Source organism: Silurus aristotelis (assembly GCF_946808225.1).
Source record: "Silurus aristotelis genome assembly, chromosome: 19".
In the NCBI taxonomy this organism is placed as follows: domain Eukaryota; kingdom Metazoa; phylum Chordata; class Actinopteri; order Siluriformes; family Siluridae; genus Silurus; species Silurus aristotelis.
This window is the reverse complement of record NC_139592.1, coordinates 15,883,878-15,903,221: the sequence shown is the minus strand read 5'-3', so window position 1 is coordinate 15,903,221 and position 19,344 is coordinate 15,883,878. Positions and strand designations below refer to the sequence as shown.

Below are 19,344 nucleotides of genomic sequence, written 5' to 3'. Positions count from 1 at the left end.
TGATTTCCAATTATTACAATATTAAGAAATCTACTATGTTTTTCAGTACATTGGTATGGGAGATTTGGCTGGTTGGAGTCGCAGCTATTTATAATAATAACCTAAGTGTCACACAAAAGACTAAACACAAATGTAAAACATTTGAAGTTCTTTACACCAACATAAAATATTCAGTGTCCAAAAGTAGGTCTAGTACAGGGGTGTCAAATTTAATCGCACCGGGGGCCAAAACTTAAAGCACACTTTAGGTCGCGGGCCAAACAGGATAAACATTTATTGAACTCACTAAAACTAAATTTTTTTCTTTAATTAATATGAATTTAAAAAAGACAGGAATATTATTCCAGAATAAATAAACTTAAACTTATAAATAACATGAAATATTTGCTCTCCATAAAAATATCTCCAGTCAAACACCAGACGTCTCACAGCTTCATCATCAGCTTTTCAGAAACTCTTCCTGGGTACATAACCTGCTGATGTGACTCTGATTTCTCCTCTGCTTTCACACCAGCTTCACTTTGTGGTTTTGCTCTGGAGAAAAATGTCTGCTGAAATGTCAGATTCTTCTTTAACTCTTCTTCTTTCTGTATCTTCTGCTATGCATTCAGGTTTTTCAGCTTCTCCTGATGTTTTGTCTCGTAGTTCTGTCTTAGATTTAATTCCTTAATGACAGTCACATTCGCTCCATAAATAAGACACACAGGTTTACCGCCAGTGTCAGTAAACATTTACTCAGAATCCCATCGGTTTTTAGAATCAACTTTTCTCTTCTCCATTGTGAGGATGTAGCTTCACAATAACTTTACAATATGGTTGTATTCCTCAACAGAAGCTCGACTTGATTTACACGGAAATGTTCCCAGGTAGCCTAGCGTTCAGTAAAGGAGCTGAAACTGTCGGAACTCAGAACCCGTCTCTGAGCAGACACATCACGGGTGGATTCTTCGTTTCAGTTAATTCCCAATGTAAGACTCTTAATAAAATAAAATAAAATGAAATAGACCTCAAAAGCCAATGAAAAATCTTTAGTCTTGTATGAGAAAGAGCAAAAACTTCTTTATTCCAGACACGTTCTGATGAGCTTATAGAAGGTGGTCACTTCATCACATCAAAATGATCAAGCGCACACACACTTTGCACACACTCATTCTTATACCCTGGTGTTACATGACACCTTTTACTTTTTTTTCTATTTTCTTCACCCTAGCAAAGTCCCCTTACTGTGATTCTATATTTGGGTTTTCCTGTTCCCCCTATTACCCTTATTTATGGCCTTTTCTCTATGTCACTTAAGAAAAGAAATGTGTATACAACCTTCACCCCCTCTGCTACAGCCAGGCACCACTTCCTCCTGCTCTCAGGTTTTTATGTGTGGACAACCATTTTGCAGCCTACTTTATCTTACCGACATCTACTCTGTGTAAGTGTTCTGCTTTTATAATGCTATTTGCTATCCCATTTTTATTAAATAAAGCTATTTTATTTTACTTAAATTGTCTATTTGTATATGTTTTAACTACATTATTCTACTTGGTTATGTTAGTGTCTAGGTCATACTTCATTTCTATTATCTGAACTGACTGTTGCATAGTGTGTTAAGCTTCACATCTATAACGTTTGTAAGCTTGTTACTTTTGTTGTTAAATGCACATATTAATTGTATGTTTTTAGTCATTGTGATCTCTGTTTGTTTATTTTATTCAGCTCTAACTCACAGACGTTCTGGGACATCTCTTGGGAGCATTCTTGACTGACAGCATCGTCAGTCTCACCTCTTCTCTGCCCCATAAACATGCTTAAGTCTGCCTTGTATGTTGTTTTTTCTTGTCTCTTCAACACACTCATAACACCAGTCAGACCCTACTTTACTCTATTTACTAATATCTGATCGTTATTATGTTAATTATACTTGGAGTACATAGACTACATGAGTTTGATTAAAACACATAGGCTAAATAGGTTTAATCAAGCTGCTTCTATTGTATATAATAGGTTCTATACAAATTATTAGGTCAAGATGTTGGTGTCAGGCTGGCGAACATGACGCGGAAGCGGAAATAACTCAATCATAGTTCATTTTAACCAAAAACACTCACATTAGCCGTGGCGAGAAACAAACTACTCGTCTGCTCGGGACGAGTAATCCACAACAGAACTAGAATCCGGAAACGAAAGTACAACTCCAACGGCCAAGAGTAATCCAACCAGAAACAGAGTCTGGAGACAGAACCAGCGGGAAGGCTGGCGGTCGAGGAAACGTGGGATGACCAGCAAGAAATCCAAAACGACAGCCTGTGAATCGAGAACGTGAGTTTATATAGTCTTGTCTTTAACGAGCCACAGCTGTCGGAAATCAAGCCGGCGCGGCATAGCGTAGGCAGCGTGACTGCTACCGAGGGGGGCATGGCAGGCAAATCCCTGACAGTTGGATGGATATTAGTTGGATTAAAACACACTCTATATAAGGTTAGTTCGAATATTTTTTAAGCATAACCCTAGATTTGTATTCAGCACAGTAGCAAAATTAACAGGAAATAAAAGCACTGCACTAACATGCACACCATCAATAGGGAGTAATGGAATAGTCTTCCTGACTGGAATAGTCTTCCTGACAGTGTTCGGGGTTCAGATACACTCTCCCAGTTTAAGTGCAGATTAAAAACATATCTTTTTAGCAAAGCCTACACATAACACACATCACACACATCACATCATAACCTTGTGCTCCAGAACATCTGATCACATGCACATTATCAACTTGTGCTGTTAATATCATGAACAGCCGCTACGCTAATTCCTCTCCACTGCTTCTCTTTCTCTCCCCATCCCGAGGCATCCTGAGGTTTGGCCAGCTCCAGTCACGTCCCACCTCGTGAAGATTATGGACCTATGGATGATCATGGAGAAGTAGATGCCGAGTGTTTAAAGGCCCTGGCATGGAGAAGCTGATGCTGGATCTATGATGATCACAAATTGTTCTGTATTGTTGAAAGATTTATGACCAAACTTTTGATGTCACCCATATGAGGATGGGTTCCCCTTTGAGTCTGGTTCCTCTCAAGGTTTCTTCCTCATATCATCTAAGGGAGTTTTTCCTTGCCACTGTCGCCACGGCTTGCTCATCAGGGACAAACGCACACCATTCACCTTCACTGTTGTTTTCTGTAAAGCTGCTTTGAGACAATGTCTGTTGTGAAAAGCGCTATACAAATAAACTTGACTTGACTTGACTTGACTAATGATTTCATTAACTTTTTCAATAATAAAGTTGAAAACATCAGGCAAGAAATCCAGACGATTAATATAAATCCAAACTATTTTACAAATAACCCTGTAGACAGCAGTGTAATTATGACAGACAATCAATTACAAAGCTTTACTCCTATTCAAGAGAATTACTTAATTTCATTTATTTTCGCATCAAAATCATCAACCTGCATTCTCGATCCCTTGCCTACAAGTTTTTTCAAACACATAATTCCAGAGGTCATTGAACCTTTTTTAAAAATAATAAACTTTTCCATTAGCACTGGATATGTACCAAAATCCCTCAATTTGGCAGTTATTAACCCCCTAATTAAGAAACCTGACCTTGACTCATGTCAGCTGTCCAACACAGGCAAATATCAAACCTCCCCTTTATATCCAAAATTTTGGAAAAGGTTGTAGCACAGCAGTTATGCTCACATCTACTTAGGAATAACATTTTTGAAATGTATCATGCAGGATTTAGGCCTCATCATATCACAGAGATGGTGCTAGTTAAGTGGTAAATGACGTGTTATTAGCCTCTGATCAGGGTTTTGTCTCTTTACTTGTTTTGCTTGACCTTAAAATCTAGATGTAACAAAAGCATAAACTAGTTTTTCTGCATCATGTAATGACATATTTCTAATTTTAGCAATATTTCTAAGGTGAAAGAAGGCGATCCTGGTAATATTATTTACGTGATCCTCAAAGGAAAGACTAGGGTCAATAATAACACCAAGGTCTTTGACTGCTGTACACGCTGAAACAGAAACACCATCCAGAGATGCTACGTAATCGGAAAGTTAGCTTGGTCCTCGTAAAAGTACTTCCGTCTTATCTGAATTGAGCAGAAGAAAGTTATCAAGCAAAGACTTAATCCTTCTGACTTTCATTCCCCTTCTCTCCAGCACGTACCTCCACTTCTCCAAGCTCTTCTCAACCTGCTCCCTACTTTTACCACAAATAACAATATCATCCGCAAACATCATAGTCCATGGAGACACTGCAAACAGGAAAGGGCTCAGAGCCGATCCTTGATGCAGTCCAACCTCCAACTTGAACCAGTCTGTCGTTTCCCATAACTTTATGGTGTGACTGATCATTTTTATACCTCTGTAGTTACTGCAGGTCTGCACATCTTCCTTATTCTTAAAGATCGGTACCAGCACACTCCTTCGCCATTCCTAAGCATCCTCTCACCATCCAAAATCTTGTTGAACAAGCTGGTTAAAAACTCCACTGCCATCTCTCCCAACCATCTCCATGCTTCTACCAGTATGTCATCTGGTCCAACCAACTTTCCACCCTTCATCCTCTTAATCACTGCTTTCACTTCCTCCTTACTAATCCTATCCACTTCCTGATTCACCATCTCCACATCATCCAACCTTCCCTTTCTCTCATTTTCCTCGTTTATCAGCTGCTCAAAATACTCCCTCTATCTTCTCAACACATTCTCCTCACCAGTCAACACATTTCCATCTCCATCCTTTATTGCTCTAACTTGCGGCACATCATTCCCAGCTCGGTCCCTCTGCCTGGCCAATCGGTACAAATCCTTTTTACCTTCCTTAGTGTCCAACTTCTCATACAGCTACTCATATGCCTTTTCCTTTGCTTTCGCCGCATCCCCCTTTACCTGCTGCTGCATCTCCTTGTATTCCTGCCTACATTTCTCATCTCTCTGTCGATCCCAATTCTGTTTTGCCAACCTCTTTCTCCTTATGCTTTCCTGCACTTCCTTATTCCACCACCATGTCTCTTTGTCTTCCTTTCTATTTCCAGATGTAACACCAAGTACCTTTCTAGCTGCCTTCCTCATCACTCCTGCAGTAGTTGCCCAATCATCCAGCCCCTGTCTGACCTCTTCCCTGAATCTCACAGTAGTCCTCCTTTTTTAGTTTCCCCCATCTTATTCTTCTCTCAGTCCTTACTCTCCTCCTCTTCTTCTTCACCTCCAAAACCATCCTACAGACCACCATCCGATGCTGTCTAGCTACACTGTCCCCTGCCAACACCTTATAGTCTTCAATCTCCTTCTAAACTTATCTTTCATTCCTAGTTACACCTTCTACCACTTTATGTACTCACTCCATAATTTTTCCTTCTTCTCAATCTCACAACCCACTTGAGGAGCATAAGCACTGATGACATTTATCATCACCCCTTCAACTTCCAGCTTCACATTCATCAGCCTATCAGAAACTCTCTTCACCTCCACTACACCCATACTGTACTCTTTCTACAGAATCACCCCTACACCATTTCTCTTTCCATCCACACTATGAAATAATAGTTTAAACCCACCTCCAATGTTCCTGGCCTTACTTCCTTTTCACTTGGTCTTCTGAACACACAACATATCTACCTTTCTCCTCTCTTTATCATATCAGCTATCTCTCTTCCTTTACCAGTCATAGTGCCAACATTTAAAGTACCAACCTGAACCTCCACTCTCCTACACTTTTCCTTTCCCTGCTGTCTCTGGAAATGTCTTTCTCCTCTCCTTCTTCTCCTTTGGCCAACAGTAGACCAATTTCCATCAGTACCATGTTGGCTAACGATACCTGTGGCAGTCGTTGGTAACCCGGGCCTCGACTGATCCGGTATGAATTTCCCATTCCTGATCGGCATATTTGATTTGGCACATGTTTTAGGCTGGATGCCCTTCCTAACGCAACCCTCCCTATTTATCCAGACTTGGGACCGGCACTAAGAGTGCACTGGCTTGTGCAACCCTAATCGCTTTCAAACTATTTTGCAAAATTAAATTGCGCCTTGACCAGCTACGTAGAAATGCAATGATAATGAGCTCAGATATTCAGTATGATTTACTGGAAGCGGCCGCATCCATGTTGCTGTACAAGATAGTAGCCAAGTTACAAATGACACCAGGCACGAATTATGCCATTATGGCTCGAAGAGAGAACTTGTTGCAGTTTGCATTCAATACTTGCATGGAGGACTTGTATAAGAAAGGACCACTGGATTTTTGTATACAAAAATCCTCTAAAATTTGATTTGATTTGACATGGCGGCTGATGCAATTTCAGAAAAAAAAACTTCAGGTGTTAGTGCCACTTGACCTGGACCCTTAATTATGTGTGGAATTTTGTTTTGATGGTGCCTCTTTGATGTCAGGTACAAAAGTGCAGACTATCCTTAAACATACTTTTCCTAATGCTGTGTATGTATACTGTTGTTCTCAGCACCTCTATTTCGTTTTATGCAGCAATGCAAAAGTATCTAAACACAAATACTTTTTTGAAACACTGCCTTCTGTTCATGGCTTAAGAACTGGACGTAGTCGTCATGCGCAATTTATGGACATTCAAAAAAAATGTAATGCAGCGCGGCAGAGTTTGGAATTGGACCGGTCAGTGGACACAAGATGGGACTCTAAGTTGGGCTTTTTCAACCAAGATCCTGACACTACTTGATGCGGTCTTAGAAACATTAAAAGAGTATTCTGAAACCAAAACTTGAAACTTAACTAAACTAGAAACTGACACTCTTTTGCAACAAATGCTAACAAAAAAGTTCCTGTTTCTTCTAGTAACATTTGAAACTAATTTTACTCAGCGCTTGTGCAACAAAAGGACTATAGTTACCAGCCATAACTGTCACAGGTTGAGCTCACATAGCTCATGCAGCAAATAAAACAAAAGGCAGATGCTGGACAGGACCTAAGAACATCTTTTCCTGGTGCTCGTGTTCTGGATGTCGCTGCGCAGGTACCCGCGATCCTGAACGAGAACTTCGGAGCGGTTGTTCTCCATGCCGGAGCAAACGACACCAGGCTGCGGCAAACGGAGATCTTAAAGAGGGACTTCAGGATCCTGGTGGAGACGGTACGCAGCACATCACCCACAACGAGGATCATAGTGTCAGGACCTTTTCCCACTTACCAGTGAGGGGCTGAGAAGTTTAGTAGACTTTTAGCTCTAAATGAATGGTTACAGTCACGGTGTCGAGAACATAAACTTCTCTTTGTTAATAACTGGAATTGTTTCTGGGAGCGTCCTAGGTTCTTCTGCCCTGATGGCCTGCATCCCAGCAGAGTTGGAGCAGCAGTGCTATCAGATAACATCTCTAGGATACTTCACACCATCTGACTGGTAAGACATCAAGAAATCTTCAACTATCAGAACACGCATACTACAGACCAAATAGTTACAAGTTCACACACAGCCCAGTTTATAGAAACCGTATCTATTCCTCGTGTAGTAAAACCAAGAATTAAATACACAAGATCCAGAAATAATCTTATTGCAGTTAAAACTGAAAAATGCCAGATAAACCGTCAGACTGGTCGTGGGGGGGGGGGGTGTAGGAACCATTTATAGTGCCTCTCTTAATGTTAGTCAGAGATAAGGATTCAGCTTTAAATCATTTGAAGTGCTCGTTCTTAAAATTGCACTTTCAGACATACATAGAAAACTCGCTCTGGTCACCGTGTACAGACCCCCAGGGCCCTACGCTGATTTTCTTCATGAGTTTGCTTGTTTTCTCTCAGACCTCTTGATCAGTTTTGATAAAGTGCTGCTTGTAGGAGATTTTAATATTCATGTAGATGATGTAAACGATGCTCTAGGATTATCATTTGTCGATTTACTAAATTCTTTTGGAGTTAAACAAAACGTCACCAGACTAACCCACCGTTTTAACCACACTTCTTCTTCTTTCGGCTGCTCCCATTAGAGTTCGCCACAGCGGATCATCCGTCTTCATACCACCCTGTCCCCTATATCTGCCTCTTTTACACCAACTACCTGCATGTCTTCCCTCACCACATCCATGAACCTCCTCCTTGGCCTTCCTCTTTTCCTCCTACCTGGTGGCTCCATCTTCAGCATTTTTCTACCAATATAATTCATGTCCCTTCTCTGCACATGTCCAAACCATCTCAATCTCGCCTCCCTCACCTTGTCACCAAAACATCCTACATGGGCTGTCCCTCTAATAAACTCATTTCTAATCTTGTCCATCCTCGTCACTCCCAACGAAAACCTCAACATCTTCAGCTCTGCTACCTCCAGCTCCACCTCCTGTCTTTTACTCAATGCCACTGTCTCTAATCCATACAACATCGCAGGTCTCACCACAGTCCTATAAACTTTCCCTTTCATTCTTGCAGATACTCTTCTATCACAAATCACTCCTGTCACTCTTCTCCACCCACTCCACCCTGCCTGCACTCTTTTCTTTACTTCCCTAACACACTCTCCATTACTTTGCACTGTTGACCCCAGGTACCTGAACTCCTCCACCTTCTCCACCTCTTCTCCCTGCAACCGCATCACTCCACTGCCCTCCCTCTCATTCACACACATGTACTCTGTCTTACTCCTACTGACTTTCATTCCCCTTCTCTCCAGCGCATATCTCCACCTCTCCAGGCTCTTCTCAACCTGCTCTCTACTCTCACCACAAATCACAATATCATCTGCAAACATCATAGTCCAGGGAGACTCCTGTCTGACCTCGTCCGTCAACCTGTCCATCACCACTGCAAACAGGAAAGGGCTCAGGGCCGATCCTTGATGCAGTCCAACCTTCACCCTGAACCAGTCTGTCGTACCTACTGCACACTTTACTGCCGTCACACTGTCCTCATACAACCGTTTTAACGACACACTAGACTTAATAATATCCCACGGAGCAGACGTCACTGATATAGATATTTTACCCCAGAGTGATGACATCACAGACCATTATCTCATACTGTACACACTTCCGGTAGAGCAGATTAACCGTGTTTCACCACGGTCTCGACTTGGTAGGACTATTGTTCCAACCACTAAGGACAGATTCATAAATAACCTGCCTGATTTATCTCAGTTTCACATTAAACCCATAACTGCTGATCATCTTGAGGAGATGGCGAACAACATAGACCTTATCCTCACTAGCACTTTAGACACTGTTGCCCCCATCCGGTTAAAAAAGGTTCGAGAACAAGCACCTGCACCTTGGTATAATAGTCCTACGCATGCCCTAAAGAGAACAGCACGTAATCTGGAGAGAAAATGGAGGAAAACTAAATTGGAGGTATTTAGAATTGCGTATAAAGACAGTATGCTTAGCTACAGACAGGCGCTAAAAGCTGCTAGAGCTAAACACCTGAGCAAACTCATAGAAAATAACAAAAACAATCCCAGGTTCCTTTTCAGTACAGTCGCTAAATTAACAACAAATCAGGGATCTGAAAAATGTGTTCCATCACAGTTTAGTAGTGAGGACTTTATGAATTTCTTCACTGAAAAAATAGATAACATTAGAAAAACAATTGTGGCAGTTCAACCTCTGACAGCATCTCCCGACACAATCGTACTTACAACCCCACAACTACACTGTTTTACATGTATAGGACAGGAAGAGCTGTATGATGCTATTATGAAAGCTAAATCAACAACATGTCAGTTAGATCCAATTCCCACTAAACTACTGAAGGAAGTGTTATATACAGCTGGTGAACCTCTTCTGAATATTATTAACTCCTCACTATCGTTAGGTCATGTCCCTAAATCCCTCAAGTTAGCAGTTATTAAGCCCCTCATTAAAAAACCTAATCTGGGTCCAAACACGCTATCGAATTACAGACCAATTTCAAATTTCCCATTTATGTCTAAGATTTTAGAAAAGATTGTCGCTGCCCAGTTATGTAACCACTTGCGGGAGAACAATATCTTTGAAGAGTTTCAGTCAGGTTTTAGGCCCCATCATAGCACAGAAACTGCTCTAGTTAATATCAATAATGACCTGTTTTTAGCTTCAGACCAAGGCTACATCTCCCTATTAGTTTTACTAGATCTTAGTGCTGCGTTCGACACTATAGATCATGATCTTCTCCTCGATCGCTTACAGAATTACATCGGTATTCAGGGACAGGCATTAAGCTGGTTTAAATCCTACCTGTCCAATCGTTACCATTTCGTAGATTTAAATGGAGAGCTATCCAGGATAATGCTAGTAAATTATGGCGTGCCACAAGGGTCAGTTCTAGGACCCCTGCTTTTCACAATATACATGCTTCCGTTAGGAAATATTATTAGAAGGCATGGAATTAGCTTTCATTGTTATGCTGATGATACCCAGCTATATATTTCATCCAAACCAGGCGATACAGCTCAATTAGCTCGCATAACTGAGTGTGTTGAAGAAATAAGAGATTGGATGACCCATAACTTTCTGCTATTAAATTCTGATAAAACGGAGATTTTGCTCATCGGCCCAAAAAGTAGTACACAGAAGCTCCAGCATCTCAGCCTGCATTTAGACGGTTGTTCTGTAACTACTAGTTCAACGGTAAAAGACCTGGGAGTTATTTTAGACAGCAACTTATCTTTTAAAAATCACATCAATCAAGTTACAAAAACAGCCTTCTTTCACCTTAGAAATATTTCTAAGCTAAGAAATATGTTATCTATATCTGATGCAGAGAAGCTCGTCCATGCGTTTATGACCTCTAGAATAGACTACTGTAATGCATTACTAGGTGGATGTCCTGCATCATTAATAAACAAGCTTCAGTTAGTTCAGAATGCGGCAGCAAGAGTTCTTACTAGGTCAAGAAAATACGATCATATAACCCCAATATTATCGTCCCTACATTGGCTTCCTATTAAGTTTCGAATAGACTACAAACTACTGCTACTCACTTATAAAGCACTAAATGGTTTGGCTCCCATGTATCTCTTCAGTCTTTTAACATGCTACAATCTGTCACGCTCCCTGAGATCTCAAAACTCTGGGCTTCTAGTAGTTCCTAGAATAGCAAAATCCACTAAAGGCGGTAGAGCATTTTCACATTTAGCTCCTAAACTCTGGAATAGTCTTCCTGACAGTGTTCGGGGTTCAGATACACTCTCCCAGTTTAAGTGCAGATTAAAAACATATCTTTTTAGCAAAGCCTACACATAATACACATCACACACATCACATCACAACCTTGTGCTCCAGAATATATGATCACATGCACATTATCAACTTGTGCTGTTAATATCATGAACAGCAGCTACGCTAATTCCTCTCCACTGCTTCTCTTTCTCTCCCCATCCCGAGGCATCCTGAGGTTTGGCCAGCTCCAGTCACGTCCCACCTCGTGAAGATTATGGACCTATGGATGATCATGGAGAAGTAGATGCCGAGTGTTTAAAGGCCCAGGCATGGAGAAGCTGATGCTGGATCTATGATGATCACAAATTGTTCTGTATTGTTGAAAGATTTATGATCAAACTCTTGATGTCACCCATATGAGGATGGGTTCCCCTTTGAGTCTGGTTCCTCTCAAGGTTTCTTCCTCATATCATCTAAGGGAGTTTTTCCTTGCCACTGTCGCCACGGCTTGCTCATCAGGGACAAACGCACACCATTCCCCTTCACTGTTGTTTTCTGTAAAGCTGCTTTAAAACAATGTCTGTTGTGAAAAGCGCTATATAAATAAACTTGACTTGACTTGACTTTCCAAACATCAACAAATTTAAATGAGCCCCTATTACTCTCCCGAAGACATCATGCAGTGTTGAAAGACTGTTCTCTACAACTTTCTTTTGACTTCTCCCATTAGGGGTCGCCACAGCAGATATTCGTATTCATGAACCGCATATTCATATTCATAACCTGCTCTCTTTTGAACATGAACTGACAGATACAGGTGATTATGATGAGATCATCTCAGTGTTTAACCGGAAGCTCGGTCGTTCCAGACTAATATTGTAGGAGGACAATTAAACGCAAGTTTAATCATTTATAATAGTTCAATTATTTTCCGTAATTTGGCATGCAGCTTTCATACAATACTTTTTGGTTTACCCACCCTGTTTAAAAAATTTTTGGCCTCGCCCCTGTTCTAAATATTTATGAAATGCAAGGTATATTACTGAAAGAATACTGGATAAGATCAAAATACAACTGGTTACACATGCACTATATTGTCAAAGGTTTGTGGACACCTGGTCATAATTATGTGCTTTATGAGCAACATATACAGCAGGAGAGGTTCCACTCCAATCCATGCAAAGCATATATTCATGAAGCTGGCTTTGTGCACTGGGGCATTGTCATGCTGGAACAGGTTTGGGTCTCCTAGTTCAAGTGTAGGGAAAATGTATTGCTACTGCATCCAAAGACACCGATACAATTGTGTGCCTTCAGCTTTAAGATAACAGTTTGATAAAGAACCACATGTGGCTGGGTAAGTCAGTTGTCCTGATATTTTGTCAATATAGTGTATATTGGATATGATCCTGTTTTAAGAATAGCCAGATTATTAGCTTTTCCAAATTTTAAATAATCTCAAAATAAATTAAATCCCATAATCAAATTGTTTTTCAAAAGTACTAGGCAGCTTTGTTTCACTACAGCTACACAAACATGTTTAATGTGTGGATACTAGACTAGCATCAAAGTAGAGCTTGACCATGTTGCTGACTTACAGTGGAGTTACAGTCCACCCTTGTCCCATCTTCCTCCAAGTAACACAAATCACCAGAGATTAATCCTTTTGTACTGGCACACTGTAAAGGGAGCACACACATTAATCCTTCATTTTATATATATTAAAATGGCCTCAGTACTAGGGTTAAACAATTTGACAAAAACAAATGAACTTCATGATTCTCAAAGGCATTTCAATAATAAAAGATATGTATTACAATATATACATTTGTTTACAATTGTTGTACAAATTTCTAGTGTACAGTTTGTCTACATAAATGTCTAGAAAACAATTTCCACATTGTCAGTTAAACAAATACCAGGTTGTTGTTGTGGCCAATAACAGTTTACAATGTCTTGGTTTTTCATTAGAGAGGATGATCATTTCTTTCCTTTTAAAATAGACCAAGAACTTTCAGCTCTATCTACCTGTATGGCATTGTGAAACTGTTTGTACAGGGTTAAAAAACTCAAGTGTAATAAAACAAGACAAGTTTTGTCCATGCTTGCACAGTTTAGATTTCCAATAAAGATTAGTGACTGATCTATTATTTTTCAAACAAAAATAAGTACCATAATCTGGCATGCTCTTAATGCATTATCACTTCATCATGCATCTGTAGTTCAGCCGAAAAAAAAAATCTTTTAGCCATCTTTTTAATGTATAGGTACAGTACAGACCAAAAGTTTGGACACACCTTCTCATTCAAAGAGTTTTCTTTATTTTCATGACTATAAAAATTGTAGAGTCACACTGAAGGCATCAAGGGCTATTTGACCAAGAAGGAGAGTGATGGGGTGCTGCGCCAGATGACCTGGCCTCCACAGTCACCGGACCTGAACCCATTCGAGATGGTTTAGGGGTGAGCTGGACCGCAAAGTGAAGGCAAAAGGGCCAACAAGTGCCAAGCATCTCTCGGGGAACTCCTTCAAGACTGTTGGAAGACCATTTCAGGTGACTACCTCTTGAAGCTCATCAAGAGAATGCCAAGAGTGTGCAAAGCAGTAATCAAAGCAAAAGGTGGCTACTTTGAAGAACCTAGAATATGACATTTTTCAGTTGTTTCACACTTTTTTGTTATGTATATAATTCCATATATATAACAAAAAGTGTGAAACAACTGAAAAATGTCATATTCTAGGTTTGTAAGGTTTGTATATTCATATTTGTTATGTACATAATTCCATATATAACCCAGCCATTATGGATGCACAAGCCAGTGCACTCTTAATGCCGGTCCCAAGCCCGGGTAAATGGGGAGGGTTGCGTTAGGAAGGGCATCCAGCATAAAAGGCCCGGGTTAACAACGACCGCCACAGGTATCGTTAGCCGACAGGGTACCGGTGGAAATTGGGCTACTGTTGGCCGAAGGAGGAGAAGGAGAGGAGGAAGACGTCTACAGAGACGGCAGGGAAAGGAGCAGTGCAGGAGAGTGGAGGTTCGGGTTGGTACTTTAAATGTTGGTACTATGACGGGTAAAGGGAGAGGGGTAGCTGATATGATGGAGAGGAGAAATGTGGATTGGTTGTGTGTTCAGGAGACCAAGTGGAAAGGGAGTAAGGCCAGGAACATTGGAGGTGGATTTAAACTGTTTTATCATGGTGTGGATGGAAAGAGAAATGGTGTAGGGGTGATTCTGAAGGAAGAGTACAGTAAGAGTGTAGTGGAGGTGAAGAGAGTTTCTGATAGGGTGATGATCGTAAAGGTGGAAGTTGAAGGGATGATGATAAATGTCATCAGTGCCTATGCTCCACAAGTTGGCTGTGAGATGGAGGAGAAGGAAAGATTCTGGAGTGAATTAGATGAAGTGGTAGATGGTGTACCTAGGAAAGAACGATTGGTGATTGGGGCAGCCTTTAATGGCATGTAGGTGAAGGGAACAGAGGTGATGAGGAGGTGATGGGTAGGTATGGTTTTAAGGAGAGGAATGTGGAAGGGCAGATGGTGGTGGATTTAGCTAAAAGGATGGAAATGGCAGTGGTGAACACTTATTTTAAGAAGAAGGAGGATCATAGGGTGACGTTTAAGAGTGGAGGAAGGTGCACACAGGTGGACTATGTGCTATGCAGGAGATGCAACCTAAAGGAGATTGGAGACTGTAAGGTGTTGGCAGGGGACAGTGTAGCTAGACAGCATCAGATGCTGGTCTGTAGGATGGTTTTGGAGGCGACGAAGAAGAAGAGGAGAGTGAGGACTGAAAGAAGAATAAAATGGTGGAAACTGAAGGAGGAAGAGTGTAGTGTGAGGTTCAGGGAAGAGGTCAGACAGAGGCTCAGTGGTGTTAAGGAGGTGTTGGATGATTGGGCAACTACTGCAGGAGTAATGAGGGAGGCAGCTAGAAAAGTACTTGGTGTAACATCTGGAAATAGAAAGCAAGACAAGGAGACGTGGTGGTGGAATGAGGAAGTGCAGGAGAGCATAAGGAGAAGGAGGTTGGCAAAACATAAGTGGGATAGACAGAGTGATGAGAAAAGTAGGCAGGAGTACAAGGAGATGCGGCAGCAGGTTAAGAGGGATGTGGCGAAAGCCAAGGAAAAGGCATATGAGGAGCTGTATGAGAGGTTAGACACTAAGGAAGGAGAAAAGGATTTGTACTGATTGGCCAGGCAGAGGGACCGAGCTGGGAAGGATGTACTGCAAGTTAGAGCAGTAAAGGATGGAGAGGGAAATGTCTTGACTAGTGAGGAGAGTGTGTTGAGAAGGTGGAGGGAGTATTTTGAGCAGCTGATGAATGAGGAAAATCAGAGAGAGAGAAGGTTGGATGATGTGGAGTTGGTGAAGCAGGAAGTGGATAGGATTAGTAAGAAGGAAGTGAGAGCAGCGATTAAGAGGATGAAGAGTGAAAAGTCGGGTGGACCAGATGACATACCGGTAGAAGCGTGGAGATGTTTAGGAGAGATGGCAGTGGAGTTTTTGACCAGATTGTTTAACAGGATTTTGGAAGGTGAGAAGATGCCTGAGGAATGGAGAAGAAGTGTGCTGGTACCGATCTTTAAGCATAAAGGAGATGTGCAGTCTTGCAGTAACTACAGGGGAATTAAGTTGATCAGTCACACCATGAAGTTATGGAAAAGAGTAGTGGAAGCCAGGCTGAGAGAAGAGGTGACCATCTGTGAGCAACAGTATGGTTTCATGCCGAGGAAGAGCACCACAGATGCCTTATTTGCTTTAAGAATGTTGATGGAGAAGTATAGAGAAGGACAGAAGGAATTGCATTGTGTATTTGTGGATTTAGAGAAGGCGTACGACAGGGTGCCAAGAGAGGAGTTGTGGTATTGTATGAGGAAGTCAGGTGTGTCAGAGAAGTATGTGAGGGTGGTGCAGGACATGTATGAGGACAGTGTGACGGCAGTGAAGTGTGCAGTAGGAACGACAGACTGGTTCAGGGTAAAGGTTGGACTGCATCAAGGATCGGCCCTGAGCCCTTTCCTGTTTGCAGTTGTGATGGACAGGTTGACGGACGAGGTTAGACAGGAGTCTCCCTAGACTATGATGTTTGCGGATGATATTGTGATTTGTTGTGAGAGTAGGGAGCAGGTTGAGAAGAGCCTGGAGAGGTGGAGATATGTGCTGGAGAGAAGGGGAATGAAACTCAGTAGGAGTAAGATAGAATACATGTGTGTGAATGAGAGGGAGGGCAGTGGAGTTGTGCGGTTGCAGGGAGAAGAGCTGGAGAAGGTGGAGGAATTCAGGTACCTGGGGTCAACAGTGCAAAGTAATGGTGAGTGTGTTAGAGAAGTGAAGAAAAGAGTGCAGGCAGGGTGGAGTGGGTGGGGAAGATTGACAGGAGTGATTTGTGATAGAAGGGTATCTGCAAAAATGAAAGGGAAAGTTTATAGGTCTGTGGTGAGACCTGCGATGTTGTATGAATTAGAGACAGTGGCATTGAGTAAAAGACAGGAGGTGGAGCTGGAGGTAGCAGAGCTAAAGATGTTGAGGTTTTCGTTGGGAGTGACGAGGATGGATAAGATTAGAAATGAGTTTATTAGAGGGACAGCGCATGTAGGATGTTTTGGTGACAAGGTGAGGGAGGCGAGATTGAGATGGTTTGGACATGTGCAGAGGAGGGACATGAATTATATTGGTAGAAGAATGCTGAGGATGGAGCCACCAGGTAGGAGGAAAAGAGGAAGGCCAAGGAGGAGGTTTATGGATGTGGTGAGGGAAGACATGCAGGTAGTCGGTGTAAAAGAGGCAGACGTAGAGGACTGGGTGGTATGGAGACAGATGATCCGCTGTGGCGACCCCTAATGGGAGCAGCCGAAAGAAGAAGAAGAAGATATAATTCCATATATAATTCCACGTGTTCATTCATAGTTTTGATGCCTTTAGTGTGAATCTACAATTTTCATAGTCATGAAAATAAAGAAAACTCTTTGAATGAGAAGGTGTGTCCAAACTTTTGGTCTGTACTGTATATCCAGTGTTATTTTCACCTTTTGCAGTTTTAAAAAGAGTAATGACGATAATAAAGCACTTATCTTGAAAGGGGGTTGCTGTAAGTATATGTGACTTTGCCTGTGCTTAGACAACTAAGGGCAATATCTAACACCAGCAACATCATAAAATTGCATAAGTGTACTGCTATAGATAGATAGATTAGATAGATAGATAGATAGATAGATAGATAGATAGATAGATAGATAGATAGATAGATAGATAGATAGATAGATAGATAGATAGATAGATAGATAGATAGATAGATAGATAGATAGATAGATAGATAGATAGATAGATAGATAGAACTTTATTGTCATTGCATAGTACAGGTACATAGCAACGAAATGCAGTTTGGCATCTACCAGAAGTGCAAAATGTAGCAGTCGTGCAAAAGTGCAAATAAATATATGGCATATTTACAGCAAGTTATAGTGATATGTAAACATATGTGAAGTAATTAAATACAAAGGCAGTAACAGTGCAGAGATGTGTGGACATCAATTTAGAGTACAAGTCGAATAAACAGTCTACTATATATATATATATATATATATATATATATATATATATATATATATATATATATATATATATATATATATATATAGTGAGGAAAATAAGTATTTGAACACCCTGCTATTTTGCAAGTTCTCCCACTTAGAAATCATGGAGGGGTCTGAAATTGTCATCGTAGGTGCATGTCCACTGTGAGAGACATAATCTAAAAAAAAAATCAAAAAATCACAATGTATGATTTTTAAACTATTTATTTGTATGATACAGCTGCAAATAAGTATTTGAACACCTGTCTATCAGCTAGAATTCTGACCCTCAAAGACCTGTTAGTCTGCCTTTAAAATGTCCACCTCGACTACATTTATTATCCTAAATTAGATGCACCTGTTTGAGGTCGTTCGCTGCATAAAGACACCTGTCCACCCCATACAATCAGTAAGAATCCAACTACTAACATGGCCAAGACACTAGAGACAAAATTGTACACCTCCACAAGGCTGGAAAGGGCTACGGGGGAAATTGCCAAGCAGCTTGGTGAAAAAAAGGTCCACTGTTGAAGCAATCATTAGAAAATGGAAGAAGCTAAACATGAATGTCAATCTCCCTCGGACTGGGGCTCCATGCAAGATCTCACCTCGAGCTGGTCAATGACCTGAAAAGAGCTGGGACCACCGTTTCCAAGGTTACTGTTGGTAATACACTAAGACGTCATGGTTTGAAATCCTGCATGGCACAGAAGGTTCCCCTGCTTAAACCAGCACATGTCCAGGCACGTCTTAAGTTTGCCAATGACCATTTGGATGATCCAGAGGAGTCATGGGAGAAAGTCATGTGGTCAGATGAGACCAAAATAGAACTTTTGGGTCATAATTCCACTAAACGTGTTTGGAGGAAGAAGAATGATGAGTACCATCCCAAGTACACCATCCCTACTGTGAAGCCTGGGGTGGTAGCATAATGCTTTGGGGGTGTTTTTATGCACATGGGACAGGGCGACTGCACTGTATTAAGGAGAGGATGACCGGGGCCATGTATTGTGAAATTTTGGGGAACAACCTCCTTCCCTCAGTTAGAGCATTGAAGATAGGTCGAGGCTGGGTCTTCCAACATGACAATGACCCGAAGCACACAGCCAGGATAACCAAGGAGTGGCTCTGTAAGAAGCATATAAAGGTTCTGGCGTGGCCTAGCCAGTCTCCAGACCTAAACCCAATAGAAAATCTTTGGAGGGAGCTCAAACTCCGTGTTTCTCAGCGACAGGCCAGAAACCTGACTGATCTAGAGAAGATCTGTGTGGAGGAGTGGGCCAAAATCCCTCCTGCAGTGTATGCAAACCTGGTGAAAAACTACAGGAAACGTTTGACCTCTGTAATTGCAAACAAAGGCTACTGTACCAAATATTAACATTGACTTTCTCAGGTGTTCAAATACTTATTTGCAGCTGTATCATACAAATAAATAGTTAAAAAATCATACATTGTGATTTCTGGATTTTATTTTTTAGATTATGTCTCTCACAGTGGACATGCACCTACGATGACAATTTCAGACCCCTCCATGATTTCTAAGTGGGAGAACTTGCAAAATAGCAGGGTGTTCAAATACTTATTTTCCTCACTGTATATATGTAAATATATATACACACACAGGTTATATACACAAATGAATGAAATGTTGGGCAGAATGTACAGTAATGA

The 19,344-nt window shown here is 41.2% G+C and overlaps 1 protein-coding gene across 12 annotated transcripts in view; it reads right to left on the bottom strand.

Moving 5' to 3' along the window:
* The window catches only part of spo11 (SPO11 initiator of meiotic double stranded breaks), a 175,046-nt gene that overhangs the window by 116,677 nt on the left and 39,025 nt on the right, over positions 1-19,344 (bottom strand). For all 12 annotated transcript variants that reach the window (XM_083521234.1, XM_083521232.1, XM_083521235.1 and 9 more), the window contains one exon: positions 12,690-12,770. In XM_083521234.1, coding sequence (XP_083377360.1) covers positions 12,690-12,770 — 81 coding nt within the window. The remainder of the gene's footprint in view (positions 1-12,689; positions 12,771-19,344) is intronic.